Raw genomic sequence first — 19114 nt, forward strand, 5'->3', positions numbered from 1 at the left:
AAAATAAACAAGCAAAAATCCATCTTATGTTTAAAATTATATTGAGATTTACTCAAGTAGGTGGCCTGGGTATGTATATCCATCTTCCTCCTCTCTTACTCAAACCTTTAAAATAAAATAACAAGTGCATATTTACCAGCACATTTACCATATGACGCATCCTGCCTCCCTACTGCTCATCCCTCCAAACATATCCTCCAACTACCCTGCACCCAGGGCCTCCCTCTTAGAGCTGGAAGGTGGCGCTCTCAAGAAGTGTCCAGGTAGAGGCCTGCAGAGGGCTGGGGACCTCCGTTCCCAAAGCTCAAAAAGACAATAGTGACGCTGCTGCCCTCTCGTGGCAGATGAACAAAACATACCAGGAAACAACTGTCCTTTTCAGAGCCTTCCTTAACAAAAACAAGCCCTGGACAAGCCAACTGAGAGTGAGAGTTTTAATTATTTCTCTGACATTACAGACTGACGTTTTGCCATCACAAAACATGCATACGGAGTAAATTTTGTTTTTCCACTTGTCCACATGAGAATGTGGAATGGGGCTGTAGAGTGGCAGCTGGAGAAGGATGATGGATTCCATGTTTAATGCAGAAAAATGTCCATGATGGAAAGAATCTTCCCAGTTCCAGCACTGATGATAGCTTTGGGGCCCTTGATCATGTTGGTGTTTTTGGTTTTGAGGATGAAAATTAAGAACATAGGATGAATACTTATGTCTTTGTTGAAGTATAACCTTGAAAGCCACCAAAATACCCATTTGTACACTAGGAGGCAAACAGGCTAAGATCCTAAGTAAAGTCCGCCTAATTTTAGCTATTGGCAGATGGGGGTGTGGCGGAGAGGGCAGCTTGCTTGCCTCTGCTCCAGGCCTCTGTACTCCAGAGTAAAGCCTGCCAGTCACCATGCCCTGCCCTCTCACACAGAGCCCTCAGTAGCCCTGGCAGCCAAGTGAGAGGCCGGATGTAGAAACAGAACCTCACAACCACAGAACAAGCCCACACCAGCCCACACCAGCCACCTAATTAGCCAAATCCTTTGTGATTATGAACAGACACAAAGTGTTACCAGGCATTTTAAAAATAAATAAATAAAAGCACAAAATAGAAGCCTGCAAAGTAAAACAGGAAACCTTCCAGAATGTAGAAGAACAAGACAAAGAGGTTTAAATAAGGAATACAGGGTAAGAGAAATGGAAGATTAATCTAGTACAACCATTTTAAAGAAGTTCTAGGGGAGATGAGAGAAAACAGAGGTGATGGATATGTCTACTACCTTGATTGTGGTGATGGGTTTCATGGTGTGCATATACCCAAACTCAACAAATTGTTTACCTTAAATACCTACAGGTTTTTAAATATCAATTATGCCTCAATAAAGCTATTTTTTAAAAGATGTATTTACTTGAGAGACAGAGAGAGAAAGAGAGAGTGCAGGAAGGGACACAGAGAGAGAATATCCAAGCAGACTCCCGTTGAGCAGAGTCCAACACAGGGTTCGATCTCACCAGCCATGAGATCAGGACCCGAGCCGAATCCATGAGTCAGATGCTTAACCAACTGAGAGCCAACCAGGTGCCCCAAAGCTATTAAAAAAAAAAAAAAAAAAAGACTATGCTCCAAAGAACACCATTAAGAAAGTTGACATGAAATCCCACAAAATGAAATAATATATCTACAAATCATATATCGGACCATATTTTAGTATCCAAAATATACAAACAGACCTTACAACTCAACAATAAAATGACAATCTAATTAGAAAGTGGGCAAAGACTGAATGAACATTTCTTCAAATGAGATACACAAATGGCCAATAAGCACATAAAAAATGCCCAGGATCATCAGTCATTAGGTAAATAGATATCAGAATCAGCATGAGATGCCACTTCACACCCATCAGGATGGCACCTATAAAAACAAACACGTAAATAAAAGCATAAAATAACAAGTGTTGGCGAGGATGTGGAGAAGTTGGAGTGCTCAGAAATTGTCGGTCAGAATGTAAAATGGTGCAACTACTCTGGAAAACAGTTCGGCAGTTCCTTAAAAAAGTTAAACAGAGAATTATCATGTGATCCGGCAATTCCACTCCTAGGTGTACACTAAATTAATTGAAAACACATGTTTAGGTAAAAACATGTACATTAATGTTCAGAGTAACTTTATTCACAATCAAAAAGTGGAAGCAACTCAAATGCCCATCAACTAACAAATGGGCAAACAAAATGTAGTGCATCCACACAGTGGAATGTTACTCAGCAGCAAGAGAGAAGGAAGTACTGATAACATGGCACCATGTGGATAAGCCCTGAGAACATCATGCTATACACATAAAGGACCACATATTGTGCCATTCCATTTTCATTAAATGTTCAGAATGGGAAAATCTGTGGAGACAAAGAATAGAGCAGAGGTTAGGGCAAAGAGGGAATGAGAGGGATGCCAATGGATACAGGGTTTTGTATGGGGTGATGGAATGTTCCAGAATTGGATAGTGATGATGGGCGCAGACCCTTATGAGTACATTAAAAACCACTGAATTGTATATTTTAAAATGGTTAGTTTATGGTGTGTGAATAATATATCAATTAAAAAATAAATGGTTCAAAGGATCCCTGGGTGGCTCAGTGGTTTAGTGCCCGCCTTCTGCCCAGGGTGTGATCCTGAAGTCCCGGGATCAAGTCCCACATCAGGCTCCCTGCATGGAGCCTGCTTCTCCCTCTGCCTGTGTCTCTGCCTCTCTCTCTGTGTGTCTCTCATAAATAAATAAAATCTTTAAAAATAAAAAAAATTAAAAATAATGGTTCAAAAATTTCAATTAAGAGACATTTTGAGAAAAAATTCAATTTTCCACATTCATCTTATTTTTTATTGAGGTATAATTGACATACAGCATTATATTTGTTTCAGGTGTACACCATAGTGATTTGATATTTGTATAGACTGTGAAAGGATCACCACAGAAGTCTAGTTAACATCTCTCACCTTAAGGAGTTACAGAATTTTTTTCTTTCTGTTGAGAACTTTTAAGATCCACTCTCTTAGCAATTTTCAAATATGCAACACAGCATAATTAATTATAGTCGCCATGCAGTGCATTACATCCTCATGACTTATTTATTTTATAGTTTTAAGGTTCGTACCTTTTGACTCCCTTCATCCATTTTGCCTACCTCCCCCTCAGCCCTGCCTTTGGTAACCACCAAATCTTCTGTTCTGTGTATCTCTGAGCTTGGCGTTTTGCTTTGTTTTTTAGATTCCACATGTAAGTGAGATCATATAGTATTTGTCTTTGACTTATTTCACTTAGCGTAATACCCTGGAGGTCCATTCATGTTGTCAAAAATGGTAACATCCTATTTTTTTTAATGACCAATATTCCAGTGTGTGTGTGTGTGTGTGTCATATTTTCTTTATCCAAAAAATACATTGGTTTCTTTTTTATATGATAAATTTGAGATGCACTAAAGAAATTAAATGTAAAAAATGCAATCATTAGAACCAGAACTTAATATAGAATACATTTATATTTAGAATCTATGAAAAAAAAGATTAATAAAGTTGAGTATATTAAAATGTAAGAATTCTGAATGATACTAGCATCATAATTAGAATAAAAGAAACAGTGGATTTAGGAGAAAATATGTAGAATACATAAATAAAGGACTGATATCTGGAATGCATATGAGCACATAAAAAAAAAGATAAATCAACATAAAAATGACCAAAAAATATGAAGCAGTAATTCACAAAATAAGAAATACAAATACTCAATAAAAATCAGAAGGGCTATATGGACACTCAATAAATGAGATACAAATTTACTTTTATTTTATTTTTTTTAAGATTTTATTTATTTGAGAAAGAAAACATGAGAGGTAGAGAGAGATAGCAGGAGAGGAACAAGGAGACTCCCCTCTGAGCAGGGAGCCTGATGCAGAATTTGATCCCAGGACCCCAGGATCATGACCTGAGCTGAAGGCAGACACAGACGCTCAACTAACTGAGCCACCCAGGCACCCCAGTGAGATGCAAATTTAAAAAATTATTTGATAACAATGCCTTCCCATTAAAAAAAAAAAGATTACTTGTAAAAAGTGTTAATGACTTGTGTAAAAATGGGTACTCACATGAACTACCAATACAAAAGTAAACTGATGAAACTTTTTGGGCAAAAACTGGGCATTATTTTTCAAAATGTGCATATTTAAACCCAGGAATTCCATGCCTAAGTGTGTGTCCTATAAAAACATGTACACATGCACACAGAGTAAAATGTAGAAGAATCCTCATTGTGGCCATGCTTATAATAGCAAAATGCTGGAAACCACCCAAATGTCCATCTGCAGAAAATTTGTGAGATATACCAGTGTACAATCATTCTAGTAGAGAGCTCCCACATTTCCTGGATATCAAAGAACAAGGTAATTTCATGGAAGAAATCAATCTTTATAACAAGTCATAGTACGATCCTATTGGTACAAAGTAAATGAAACAAAACTACCTTCTATTCAACCAGGGGTTAATTTTAACACCGCTACCCCAGGAAAGGAAACTGGGTTAGGATGGAGGTGAAGTAGACTTTCCGTTTTGAAATACATGTACCTCTTTATTGTTTGAATTTTTTATCATAATAATTAAAACATAAGTCTCAGGTAAAGTGTTAATTTGAAAAGTGTATCTTTTGTTTAAGTGATACTGTTTAAACTTAGTTGTAATATATTCATAATAAAATATAAGAAGAAAATTCTTACCTTCCAAATTTTCAATTTTTTCAATGTTGTTTAAAGCTAAATTCAAATATTCAAGTTTCTTGAGTTTGCTAACATTTTCTGAAATATACAAACAATGTAGTTAATTAACCTTCAAGATAAAAGCTATTTTTACATAATCTGCGAAAATGATAGAGGGAATCTAAGCATCATTACGGTTATCAAAACCATGTTGCTTTTTCATGTCTACACCTGGACTGGACATTAGACATTGTTGGTTGCCAAATGCAGCATCATGTCTTCTTCCATCCTTCCTAATAGAATCCAGTTCTGCTCTTGTCTCTAGCCAGCTCTAATTCCAGGGAATCTGACTTAACCAAGCTGGGCCAGGGCATAGCAATAGCATGTCCCTTGCCAAGGACACCTCAGGAACCTAGGGTTCGGCCAACCAGCCGACGGCAATCTCCTGGCAACTTTGTGATGGAGAAGGGGACATGCACAAGTGCTCCCAGTCAGATGAGAGGCGAAGATCTATATTCCATGCTTGGGGATTGCCTTTTTCTTTCTCCTGCTGGATGTGAAAAAGGAAGAAAGTGATATCATTTTGCTACCACAGTCATGTTGCAGCCATGAGGAAACCAGCTGTAGACTGGAGCCCACGCTAGGACAGGTGGAGCAGAAAAAACCACTCAACTCTGGAGCCTGCCCAGTCTCTAGACTTTCAGTTTAGATAAGCCACATTAAGTTGGGTTTTCCTTATTTGAAATCAAGCTCACCCTGACACACACAGGATTATTATTTTTAATAAATATGGAAGCTCTCAGAGGCAAAACAGCATAAATAAGTCAGAGAATTGCTATAGGATGGGGACATTTAAAAACACTAATAATATCAAAGCTAACATTGTCTACTTCTTTTTTTTTTTTTTTTATGATAGGCACACAGAGAGAGAGGCAGAGACACAGGCAGAGGGAGAAGCAGGCTCCATGCACCAGGAGCCCGATGTGGGATTCGATCCCAGATCCCCAGGATCGCGCCCTGGGCCAAAGGCAGGTGCCAAACCGCTGCGCCACCCAGGGATCCTTCAAAGCTAACATTGTCAAGGGCTTATTATATGCCATGTACTTTTCTAGGTATTTTGCATATATGATGTCATTTTATCCTCATAAGAAACCTAATGGGGTAAAGATTACTATTGGCTCCCTTTTACAAATAAAAATATCTGGCAAGGTGCAGAGAATTAATCCACGGTTCAAGGTTAAGTGGTGAAGCCAGGAAATTTGACTTCAGAGCTTGGCACTAAAATCATTACACTACACCCTAAAAGAACAGCCCTTTCTAAGAGGACATGAATGTGAGAAACCCTGCTAGGGAATGTGCATGTAGGGTATCCCTCACTTAAATGACACCCCTGCCCATTTTCCATGGATATTAGGAAGATCAAACATGATGATTTATGTTATCATCACCCTTACCATCATTATATTTCATTAAAAATTTGGAAAATATATACGTGTTCACATAGACCTAAAAATAACACCTAGCCTGAACCTCAGCTGACTCATTTTTTAAAACGAGGATTTTGGAATAAATTACTCACGCTTCTCTCAGCAATTAGACAATTTTAAGTAATACTGGTGTTTCTAAACGGTTCTACAGGCTATACCTGAGCCTTCAATCATCAATGGATTTGGAGTGCTCTATGTGCCCAGGATTATGACCAACACAGTGTGTAGTCTGTACCCTGAACAAAAAAACCTAGTTATTATAATTGCTAACCTGCAATAAGACATGTTCCTTCCCCATATTGGTTATATGCATAACCCTCTAAATGTGAAAAGAGTCTTCTGGTAGGAAAATATATATGTATATATATATTTGGGAAAGATTTCTTAAAGTATTCCTCAAGAATAATGGTCCAAATTGGTCAGGGGGAAAAAAAGGCTCTACAGATAAAAATGTATAGCATCTCTTGGACAGGGGGGAAGGGAGTTGTCGAACCATGGTTCTAGTCCACACTGTCCTGGAAGCAGTTCTCACCAATTGCTACAACCAGACCCACAGCCTTGAAGTGGACCGAAGCCATCCCCCAGTGCAAGTAGCTCTGCTCTTTAGGCCTCAGGCTCACTGGGAAGCTGTTACAAATGCAGATCTGGGGAGCCCACCCCCACGGATTCAGTCAGTAGGTCTGGGACCCCAGAAGGTCCTTGGCTCACACTTGGATCAACATGTAAGCACAGCCTCCCCTCCCCCCCGCCCCCCAGCCCATCTGTATCTCCCAGTGAGGAACAGAGCTCCAGGAGAGGCAACTGTTTTTGCAAACTTCTACCTCAATGGCACCAGAGCAAGCCTGGATCCTAGAGAAATACTTTCGCTTGCTAAATAAGCGGCTACACGCCTATGGGTGGAGCAGCACTGAAAAATCCCATTATTAGGATTTAAAAGAGTGTTTAATTTAAGAATACTTTGGAAGCAAAAATTTAAGCTTTCTCACAGCTCTGAAAAGGCCTGAAATACTATGCTACTAATTAGTAATTGTGATGGACCCAGCTGTGGAGATTAAAATTTCGGGAACTCTTTTAGATCTGTACAATTAGGACGGCTCATTAATGCCCCCCTGCATAAAAGCTGGTGGTTTTCTGTAACAGCCTTTTTAATTGAACAATGTGCCAGAGTTTCTAATTTATGGCAAAGTGAAAGATGCCGAAAATAATTATCTGAAGAAATATAAAGAATTGTAATACATCTTCAAAAAAGAAAGAAAGAAAAAGATGGCAAATTCTCGGCTTGTTGCAACCAGAGGGCCAATTTTCAATTGCCCACCAAACCAGGGGTAACCACCTCGTCAGGGTTTCTCAGCCTTAGAGATGCTAACGTTGTGGGCTGGGGAGCTCTTTCTTGTAGGGCCGTCTTGAGCTGGTAGGATGGCCCGCAGTGTTCCTGGTCTCTGTTCACTATCCATGCAGGTGTTCACCATCCATGATAGCGAAACACACACCTAAAACCGTCTCTGGATGTTGCCAAGCACCCCTGCTGAGAACCAGCACCCATCCCCAGGGCAAGTTCCAGCAGAACCTACAAGCTGACCCCTGGCTCCTGAGCCACAGCCCACCGAGACTGCACTCCTTCTGCCTCCTGGACCCTAAGCCCATCCCTTCCCAACTTGGCCCCTACTTCCATGTGGATAGCCTGGGGGAACAATTTTCACACCAATGGGAGCAGCTACTATCTGAGTGAGCACAGTGCTCAAGAAGCATGGTGTTGCGTGTAGTCCCTGGCGTCTACACAGCAAGGCTAAGTTAATTAACTGACCTAATTTCACATGATTTTAAGTAGCTGAGGCAGGGATCAAGCCCATCAGGGCCTGAGCCTCTTCTTGCCACTAAACTACAGGTTGCTCTTCTGAGGGTGGGGGACACTCCTATTTCCGGGTGGCAGGAACCCCTCAGAGTGACTCCACAGGCCTCCTTCCTCTCTGCCACTTAACTCATTCTTCTCCAGGGGGCTCCAGGGGGCTGCAGGGGGCTACGTGAGCCCACGTATCTGATGAAGGAACTGGGCATGCTCAGCACCCCCCACCTTGGTTTCTGGGATCTCCCTGCCAGCAGAGAGCATGGACTCTCGTCCTCCTACTGCCACACTGCCATACACAGGGCTGTGTGGGTAGGGCAAGCGTGTGGCTGCCCAGCCTGCATGTGACCAGGGGGACAGATTTAACCTGGGGGTGGTTTTAGGAAGCCTTCTTGGCTGCAAGTCTAAACCACCTCCTCCAAAAGGTTTTGTCAGTTAGGATGCTGATATTTTGATCCATCTACCTCTCATTTCATTCCAAACGGGAGCAGTAAGTGCGGAGCGCCTCTGAAAGCCAATATGGAGCACAATGCCTTGCAGGGACACGTTCTCTGAAACTATGGCAGAACCAGCCACCCCGGGGAATCTGAGGAGGTTTACTTAACTTGCATACAAGCCTTTCAGTTCCACCGAGTGGTGCAAAATGCCTGGATTCTCTTCTCCTTCTTTCAAACATTTACAAAACCAGGCTACAAATGAGCAGGTCAACAAGCATGCTCCCACTTGTGAAGGCCCCTTGCAGCTTCTCGATAGCGTCCCTGGTGGCTCCCGGGCGAGGAGACTGAGCAGCGTGGGGGCCCCAGGAAAGGGTCCACGCACAGCTCCCCAGAGCCAGCGTGTCTATTTCCCCACGTGGCACTTTTTCCCTCGTGTTGTCTTCCTCTAAGTTCACACTGCCCTCCCCAAAGTTCTCCCACTCAAAATGTCAGAGAGACCATGAGAACAAAATCCTGAAGACTTACCAATTTTTCCAATGAGGTTATTTTGGAGATAGAGGATTTTTAAATCCCGGCACCACTTGTCAATGTGTTCTAGTCTTTCTATTTCTTGCTGATGTAAGGAGAGCTCCTCCAGGGAAAAAATTATACAGTCATTGTGTTCAGCATTCCGTCTAATAAGATCTTCTGTGACTGAAAGAAAATGTGCTACATATTACATCTCCGTCCCTGGGCTCATCATCAGGTTATTATATTACAAATGCACTGGTTTTCCTTCCCAGTTAGATGTCAGTCCAGCAGGCCTGAATGAGTTTCAGATGGGGAGAGAACAGAGAAGTGCTGCCTCCTGCTGGTAACACCCTGGTGAGTCAGAGAGCTTTGGGTGTTTTTGTTTTTGTTTTGTTTTGTTTTGTTTTTTGCACAGGGTCTACCTACATCTTGCTGTCAGATTGGTGGAGAATGACCGAGAGGATGTTGATGTGGTATCATGTCAAACTGGATGAGATCCGCTAAGTGGGCCAAGACAGGGCGACTTGGACCGAGAAGTACAGTCTGGCTCCCAGAGGGCAAAAATATGAAAGCATCTCCCACCACCCAGTTAGGAAAGGGCTATTCATTCAAGTGACATTTATGTTTTTAAAATTTTATTTATTTATTCATGAGACACACACACACACACACACACACAGAGGCAGAGACACAGGCAGAGGAAGAAGCAGGCCCCATTCAGGGAGCCCGATGTAGGACTCGACCCTGGGACTCCAGGATCAAGCCCTGGGCCAAAGGCAGGCGCTAAACTGCTGAGCCGCCCAGGGATCCCCTCAAGTGACATTTATTAATCTAACTAAAGTTGAAGAGAAGGGAGAGGAGCACCTTCGATTTCACACTGCGGTCTTATAAAGCAGCTACCCTGTGGTCCGTTTCCAGGAGGAAGACAAGGAACCAGCTCCTCACAGGAGAAGGGTAGAGAGAGTCCCTGGCCCTCTGACATGGGATGCAATGGGGCCTGAAGGGGCTGGAGATAAGGCCCCAGTCCATAGCTGGTGCCAAGAGCAAGACAGGAATCTTCTTCATAAGACACACTCAACTTAAAGATGTGATGACAACGGACAGACCCTGCATCTGGTCTGCATCTGTTTAAAAACATCATTAGCCCATTTTAATGTCCACATTTTAGGTAGATGGTGGAATATTGCATTGTCTGCCCAAGAGACAATGAAGATTTATTTATTGCTGCTTACAGAGTGCCAGGTACCATCTTAAATGCTCCACATGTTTTGACATACGAGTATTCAGACTCGGCAGGGGAGGAAGTGAGGCATACGGAGCTCAAATAACTTGCCCCAGTCTTTGTGGCAAGTGCCAGAGCCAGGTTTTCAGTGTAGGTGTCTGGCATTGACCATGAGCTGTTGCCACTGTGCTTCACCACCCCAAATGGGAGCAAGTGAGGAGCATCTAGAGACTTCTAGAGGCCCCTTCAATGGTACAGGCTCCTCGAGCTGGGACAGAGGTCTTCACAGCCCCCTGAGCTGCCCCACTTCCACGTCACATCCTTAGAGGGGGAGTTTGCCTTTAAAATAAATAAATAAATAAATGTGCAAATAGATAGGAATTCAATCATTTGTGTGCAGTTAACTGAACACCTGCTACTTCTAGTGGTAGGAGATGGGATTGCTTGCCATGACAGTTCTTTGGAAGAAAGACAGGGGAAATGTAAAGACCCAGAGATTAAAATACCGTACATGGGGAACGTTCCTGCTCTTCTAAACTCTGGTTCAACCAGTCGGTAGGGATGTCTACAAGCCAGGTCCTCGGGAGAAGCAGGCCAAAGAGGCAGGGAAGGAAGGTAATAGGGCAGCCCTGCCCACCCTGGCTTGCTGGGGTCCCTAGGGCCTGCTGCACTCTGCTGTCTCTGGATGCCACGGCTAGTATGCAAGCCAGTGTAAGCAAAAAACAACTTCCCGAAAACCAAATCTGTAAGAGAAGGGCATTAAAACTACTCTCCACACATCCCACTGCCAAAGATGGTTCTAATAGCTTAAATCAACTGATAACAAATATATGGGGGCAGCTAAGTTGAGGGCATGGTGAAGCTGTGTGTAAGGTCAGATGTATTAGCTGTCTCTGGAATTACATGAATTCTCAGTAAGGATGTAACAGGGATTAAGGGGTTGAGATGGCACGACCAAAGTTATCTCAGCTGCCCTAATGTAATGTGGGAATTATTCACTACTACAAAGAAGACCCTCAGGGACTGGTGGGGTATCTGTAACGTGAGCTATACCAATCCATGGAGCAGGGGGCTGGGTCTTTGGAGGCTTTGCTGGAGTCAATGGGGCCAGGAGGATGTGCCCATTCAGAGCCCATGCCCTTCTCTCTAGAATAATAATTATTCTCTGTCCAAGCCTGTCTCTAGGCCCTACACTATCTGCTTCTCCAAGTTCATTCCTGAAGACAGGACATACGGTCAGGTATGCAGCTCTGCACTCAGGAGTGTCCAAGGAGCAGCTTTTTTCTGGTGATGTGGATGGATGTGTAGGCTGGAGTATCTACCTTCATACATGGGCTTAAGGGACCCAGACAGAGCCAGGGAGGAGAAGAGAAGGGAGGGGTGGGCCAGGGAGCCCACTTTCCCCAGCCACCCCCAGCTCTGGCATAGAACCCAGGGAGTGTGAGAAACATATTAAATGTAGCCGTCTGGGTTGTTATAAAGATATTCTTGTTGAGGGAGGAAAATGTATTTTATCTGGCAGTGTGATTATAACATGACACAGGAGAGTCCATTATATTCTTTCTCTGGGTCACCAAATGCCCTGGAAGGCTTAGTGGGACATTTATATTGAAGAAATAAACCCAAGTTGAATCCCACAGCAGCTGTCACCTGTAAGTATGGCTCAGTCGAATGTGTTCAGGGGAATTCTGAAAGCATCTTGTTAAGCATCACAGTGTCCGGCCCGGGATGGCTCCGTCAGCATCTGCGCAGCCCACTGGGCGTGGCTTGGGTCTCAGAAACACTAAGGGTATCATGGGCCATTCCAGCTCTACAGTCTTAGAGGCCTGTCCAATTTGTCCAACCCTGAGAACCTGCAGGTTCCTCTACGGATGCCAAATACGCTTCCTATGTTCTCTTGCTACACCTTTCATAAAATTAAGAAACTGTTTTCATGATGCTATCTTCTGTGGGAATTTGGTCACTTCCATGCCATTGTCAAATCCTCCCTTTCAGAAGCACGAAGATATTAGGAATTATGTTGATCTGCATCTCCTAACCACAAAAATTAAGAGGATAAAAATCACCATTAGTTGAAAGGGATGGCAGTAGAGGAACCTCCCTTTGCGTGAATAACTAATTTGCACACCAGAGCTCATACACACACTTGAGAGAGAGGAGGGAACCAACATTTAATTCAGCACCATAGGGAAGCCTGTCCAACACTGATTATATGCAATTAGGAGAGACAAAAAATGGGAGAATCACAGAGGAAAGCAGTACTGCCAAAGTCAGGATCTCGCAGCAGCCCTTTCCTGAACTCTTCTGTAGAAAGCAAACTGCTGCGTGAACCCCCCCCCCCATTTTATAGCACTCAGGAAACTGCTGTTACACAATGCTGCCCCACTGAAATGGCAAACATCAGCAAAGAAACCAGAGTCCCCAAGAAGAAATGTGTAAGAGAATCTACATGGTGGATGGCGGAAATAGTGTCCCAACGCTATTTCAACAGGAAAGCATTTTGCAGTTTTACACACTATGTAATTTAGACCAAACACTGTTTAACTCCCAGGAGCACTGTTCACCTTTAGAAAGTCCTACTCCAAATAACACAGCACTGCATTTACAAGGAACCATTCTAGGGATTTAAAACTGCTTTGGAAGCGTTAGTATGTCACCCTGACACTATTTCAAGAGAGACAGTATTGCCATGCCTACCACACAGTGGTAGAAGAACATGCCTAGGTACTTGATGAAACACAGGGCTTTGGCTTCCTCATTTTGGAAAAATTCAAATAGCAATATCCAGGACTTGAATGGATTCTGGGAAGTGTCTCACCCACAGAAGGTGCTAGCCAAGACCTGCAGGACTGGAGCAGTATGAGAATACTAACAGTTTTAACCACAAATTCATAGTTATTTCACTAACAGGATGCTGCTGAGGAATCCAACCAAAGGTTGAACCCAAACTCACCGGCCAGCCTAGGCTTCTTTTCAATTCTGTGCGATGACTGGGTTCTCCATAACTTGAGGGAGATCAATAAAATGACTTTGTGGGGTGGGAGTGAGGCGAAGGGCAAAAGGAGGTTTCTGGAATACTGGTGGTTGTCAGGCTATGTTTGTTTCTACGAAGCTTTTCAGAGTATTGAGCCAAGTTCTAGAAACTCTCAAAGCCAACAATTAAGTGTTCATTCCTTCAGGCTTTATATCGGGTTTTGTGAATAGCCTTCTATTTCTCACTGGATTAGAAAAAAAAATCAATAATATATGTTTGGAGTAGGTTTTGCAGAATTCGTAAGCATCTTGAAAGACCTAGCAGATACATCTATGAAACAGAAATGCAACAGAGATGAAGGGGGTGATAAATAGAAGGTCACCTCTCATAACCTGTACATTTTTTGTTTTGTTTTATTTTGTTTTCAAGGGATACTTTTAAAAACAGGATTTAGTCATTTGCCTTTTTTTTTTTTTTTTTTTTTTTACTGACTCAGGGTCATCATAACAAGCATCGCTAGCCATACTAGACCCAATCCAATGATACCGTCAGAGTCTAGTCACAGAGAGTGCAATTAAAGAACATGGATGAAGTGCTATGGGGCAGTGACAGAAGAAAAGAGAGAGAACAAGGTGTACAAAGAGGGGAGTAACCAGGGTTACCGAGTGAAAGAAGGGAGGTCAAAAGAGGCACCATGGAAAAGAAGCCTGAGCTGAGTCCTGAAACGTGAGTTGGTACTGGCCAGATAAACAGATGAGGACAGGGTGCTCCAGGCGATGATGGATGCCACATTGCCCAGTTCCCTCCTTCAAAACCGAAGGATTAGTTCTTCTAGCTGTTGGGAGTTGGCATGAAACATCAGGCAGTGGAGAACTATGGGGGAAATCATAACTTAAAAACTCAGGACAGACGTATTGGGTGACTGTTGCTGACACAATTGATAAGGAAAGGCTGGGAGTGATTCATCAGACGTTAAAAAAAAGCCAGAGAACCACACTGGCAACATATAAAGTTTTTCTTCCTGAAACCAGAGGGTAGAGAGGGCAGAGAACCAGGACCAGGACTTAATCATAAGAGGAGCAGGGACTTCAGGTTCCAGACATGATGGAACCATAGGGACAAGACTGAACCTCCAGCCTATAACAACTAAAACCTAGAAAAAATATATGAAAAAAAACAACAACAACAAACAATTGGACATTGGAAGTTAGAAAGTAGTTTGAACAGAACAAAAAATGAAAAGGCCTATCAAAATGTGTGGGAGATAGCTAGAACATAAGTTGAAGGAAAATTTATAGCACTAAATATCTACAGAAAAGGGTCTCAAACATTAGCTTCTTCCTTAAGAAACAAGATAAAGAATAAATTAAACCCAAAGTAAGCAGAAGAAAGCAAATAACAAAGATCAATGAAATGGAAACAGAAACAATTGAGAAAAGTCAATAAAAGATACTCTTAAAAAATTGGTAAATTTCTAGCCAGACTGATCGGTAAAAAAAAAAAAAAAAAGAGAGAGAGAGAGAGAGACATAAATTGCCAATATTAGAAATGGAAGCAGCAGGACGTCATATAGATTACATAGTATTAAAAGGCTAGTAAGAGAGTAATATAAATAACTTTGTGCTAATAAATTCAGGAACTTAGATTAAATGGGAAAATTCCTTAAAAATCACAAACTACCAACGTTCACACAGCAGACACCGACAGATAAAGCAAACAGCCGTGTGTCTACTACAGTAATTGAGTTTGCAGCTCAAATGGTCTCACAAAGAAAACCATAGCACACACGTCTTCACTGATACATTCTACTGAGCATTTAAGGAAAAATAATACCCAGCGTACACAAACTCTTCTATAAAACTTAAGAGAATTTAAGAATTTAAGAAAGTTTCAGAATACGTCCTGAGAGAAGTCTACAAGGCCAGCATTGCCCTGAGTCCCAAACCACACATACAAGGCCAAGGCTGATGACGGGAGATGCTGTTCTAGACCTGGGCTAACTGATCAGAACTGAGATGTTAGATAGATTCTTGAAACAATGAAGTCCCGGTAGTGACCTTGAACTTTAGGAGTTAGGTGGACAGATGTTATAATGAGGGCCAACGTTGGAGTGGTGGCCAGAGGTCCACTCCCATGGAGGGTTACGGAGATGGTGAACAGAACATGACATTCCTGAGGACAATACAGACAGGCAGCCAACAAAGGGACTATACAATCTGTCCAATCCAAATACAAGGTTGGATGACCAGAAGGCTAAAGCCAATGGCTTCAATAAAAATTCGCAATTTCTTGCCCAGCTTCCAGACCTCAGTCAGTTTTTGGACCTGAAACGAGGGTTGCCAGATTTAGCAAATAAAAATACTGGGCACCCTGTATTTTTAAATGACAACCCATTGACTAAAAGAGAGGCTGGGTCCCCAAAAGGACATGGCAATCACTCGTCCAATCCATTCCAAAAGGACTGTGGGCCATTCGAGTAACAATACACTAAGGAAGGGGTAACGCCAAGTCACACTGATGCCTGCTGGATACAGGGCTTGAGTTGTCATTGACATCCAGAAACACAAAGCATTGCCAAGTATTCTTATCAGAGCGGGGACATGTCGGCGGCCAGGTAATACGCGGAATCGTGCCCATACCTAGTTCACAATTCATTAATCCATGAACAAATGCTGAAGAATATGTGGGTTGTTTCCATTAGCTATTATGCAGGCAGGTGCTATATACGTTTATACACAGTTTGGACAAAGATTCTCCTTTTTCTTTTGTAATATCTAGAGATTACACAGGTGGAAAACAAAGTTTCCCTTAATGTTTACCGCTGTTTGTCTAATTTTTTTTTTTTTTTTTTTTTTTGCATATAGTTTTTAGAGAAGAGGAAGTACCAGTAACTGGTTTAGGAATGGGGTTTTTACTATTTACAGATCACTCGCCCCTTCCACCAGACTGTCAGCTCCTCCGGGGTACAAACTCCATCATCCTGCGGCCTCTTGATTTAAAGATATTATGACGCTTTTACAAGTAAGTGAGCAATTGGGTTGAACTGCACAAAATTGTCACAGAAGGGAAGGTGGGAAACGGCGTTGGCAGTCAAATGGTTCAACCGCCTAGGAGTAACCGTGAATCCCAACGTGTTGCACACTCTATCGGTGGATTCGTAATCGAGCGCGTCTACAACACTCATCACGTCGGTCCAACGATACTATTACTGCCTTCGTTTTGGAGATGAGGCTGGGCCCCAAATGGGTGAAGTCACTGGCTCTAAGACAGAGGAGGCGGGCTCTGGAGCCGGCTCCCTCCCCCTCCACCCCCATTCTCACCCTCACCCCACTCTGACCCCACCCTCACCCCCACCCCACCCTCACCTCCACCCCGCCCCACCCCCACCCTCTCCCCCACCCCTACCCTCACCCCCACCCCTCCTCACCCCCACCCCACCCCACCCTCACCTCCACCTCACCCTCTCCCCCACCCCCACCCTCATCCCCTCCTCACCTCCACCCACCCTCACCCCCACCGCCACCCTCACCCCCACCCCCTCATCACCCCCACCCCACGCCCACCTCACCCTCACCTCCACCTCACCCTCTCCCCCTCCCCCACCCTGATCCCCTCCTCACCCCCACCCACCCTCACCCTCTCCCCCACCCCCTCCCTCACCCCTACTCCCACCCCTACCCTCACCCCCACCCCACCCTCATCCCCGACCCCGCCCCCACCCACCCCCACCCTCTCCCCCACCCTCACCCACCTCCACCCCCACCCACCCCCAGCCCCACCCCACCCTCTTCCCCACCCCTACCCCCACCCCCTCCTCACCCCCACCCCATCCCCACCCCACCCTCACCTCCACTCCTCCCCCTCCCCCACCCCCACCCCCACCCCAGGCACACTGTCTTCCCGAGGGAGTGGAGGCCGCAGCTCCGAGACCGGGGCTAGCCCGGGACCACACGCTGAGCAGGAGACGCGCAGGTCCCAACCGCGCACCTTCCACCGTCGCCCACCGTGGCGCCCCCACCTTTCCCGCCCCCCCCCCACCGGCCAGAGGAGGGAGCCTCGCCCGGCGGAGGCGGAGCGGCCGGCACGGCGGGGCCCGCGGGAGGGAGGCGGAGGCCGAGGGGCGAGGGCCGAGGGCCGAGGGCCGAGGGCCGAGGGGCGACGGGCGAGGGCCCAGCCGGGCCGGGGCGCGCGCGCGGGAGGTCCCCGGGGCGCCCTGGAAGCCGGGACGATCGAGGGCGGCAGGTGGGAGGGGACGCTTACTCCGGCCCATGGCACCTCTCCGGCTTGCGGGCCCGGGAAGCTGGAGCCGGACCCCGAGGTCTCCTTTCGCGCGTCCCCAGTCGCGCCTGGACGCGTCCGCACCCGACCCCGGGAGCCATGGCAACGGGGACGCTACGGCGGCCGCACGGGGCCAGGCGCCGCCGCGTTTCCCGCGCTCCGGGGGAGCCCGGGGAGCCTCGGCGAGGAAGGGTTCAGCGCAGCGCGCCTGGTCCGCCTCCCGGTCGCCCCCAGGTCAACTGGCCAGACTGAAACATCATCGCTGCGTGTTATTCTATATGTTGACAAATTGAACAATAAAAAATACATTTATTTAAAAAAATAAAAAAATAAAACATCATCGCAGGGCGCTCGCTCCCCGCTGCACCTGCCCCCCAGGCGTGCCTCTCGACCTGCCCCCCCACCCCCCACTTTTTCTTTGTTTTGTGGTTAAAGCCCTCAGAGCCAGCGAGTCAGACTGTGGCCCCCACCCCCCTCGCTAGCCGGGTGGCCCCATCTGTAAGATGAATAATAATGATAAGAACTTGAAAGGGTCTTTCTGAAGGGTTGTAAAGAGATGATCTGGGGGAATGAGACACACTTTGGAAGAACAGCCTCCATTGAAAGGGTAGTTCCATTGATGGATCTCATGTTCTGAAAGTCCCAGCCCAACACGGATTTCGTGCTAACAAGTCGTCCAGGACCATACCCTCCATCAACTCTCTCCACTCACCACTTTTTTTAGCTGGAAAGAATAGAAAGTGCATCTCCTGTAATTCCCACTACTCTCATTTCTCCAGATCTCTCCCCAAAAGTGTCCAATAGGATTTACCCAATTCTGGACTAGAAAATAAAACATTAGTAATTCATCCTCAGGTGTGCATATGTTAGGGTTTTAATGGATGACACCTCCCAAAAGTTGGTTTGTTTGTTTACTGCCACCTTCACCCATTTTGCCCACCTGCCTTTTGCAACCAGAACCAATTTGCAATTGGTCTTGAGAACTTTCTAGAATCCCAGACTGTTTCCCTCTTGTCTTGTTCTCGGTATCTATGAGTTTGTTCTGTTTGTTTTTTTAAGATCCTATATATAAGTGAGATCCTACAGTATCTGTCTTTCCCTGCTAGACCTACTTCACTTAGTATAACACCCACAAGTCCATGCATGTCGCAAGAAATGGGAAGATTTCCTTCTTTTTTATGACTGCCTAGTATTTCAATATACATAGTAACTTTTTGAATTACTGAATAGTATTTCATCGTATATATTATATATATGTATAATCACATTTTCTTTATCCATTAATTTTTTGATGGACACTTCGATTGCTTCCATGTCTTGTGTATTGTAACTAATGCTGCAAAAATATGGAGGCACAGGTATCTTTTTGAATTAGTGCTCTCATTTTCTTCATATAAATACCTGGGAATGGAATTGATGGATCATATGGTAAGTTCTATTTTTAATTTTTTTTTTAGGATCTCCATACTGTTTTCCACAATGGCTGCACCAATTTACATTCCCACCAATGGTTTAAGAGGGTTCCTTTTCTCCACATCCTCACTAACCCTTATTATTTCTCATCCTTTTGAGAATAGCCATTATAACAGGTATGAAGTAACATCTCATTGTGGTTTTGGTTTGCATCTTCCTGA

At 44.4% G+C, this 19114-nt stretch overlaps 1 protein-coding gene across 4 annotated transcripts in view; it reads right to left on the bottom strand.

Moving 5' to 3' along the window:
* Positions 1–17591, bottom strand: part of DNAAF11 (dynein axonemal assembly factor 11) — a 70633-nt gene extending 53042 nt beyond the window's left edge. For 3 of the 4 annotated variants that reach the window (XM_025450489.3, XM_049092741.1, XM_025450490.2), the window contains exons 1-3: positions 17463–17551; positions 9022–9189; positions 4751–4828 (exon numbers count right to left, since the gene is read on the bottom strand). In XM_025450489.3, the coding sequence (XP_025306274.1) occupies positions 4751–4828; positions 9022–9189; positions 17463–17472 (256 nt within the window). In that variant the 5' untranslated portion in view covers positions 17473–17551. Of the gene's footprint in view, positions 1–4750; positions 4829–9021; positions 9190–17462 lie in introns of all 4 variants that reach the window. The other variant, XM_025450487.3, reaches the window with a different exon arrangement.
* Between the last annotated feature and the right edge of the window lie 1523 nt (positions 17592–19114).

Source organism: Canis lupus, chromosome 13, assembly GCF_003254725.2.
Source record: "Canis lupus dingo isolate Sandy chromosome 13, ASM325472v2, whole genome shotgun sequence".
Lineage (NCBI taxonomy): Eukaryota > Metazoa > Chordata > Mammalia > Carnivora > Canidae > Canis > Canis lupus.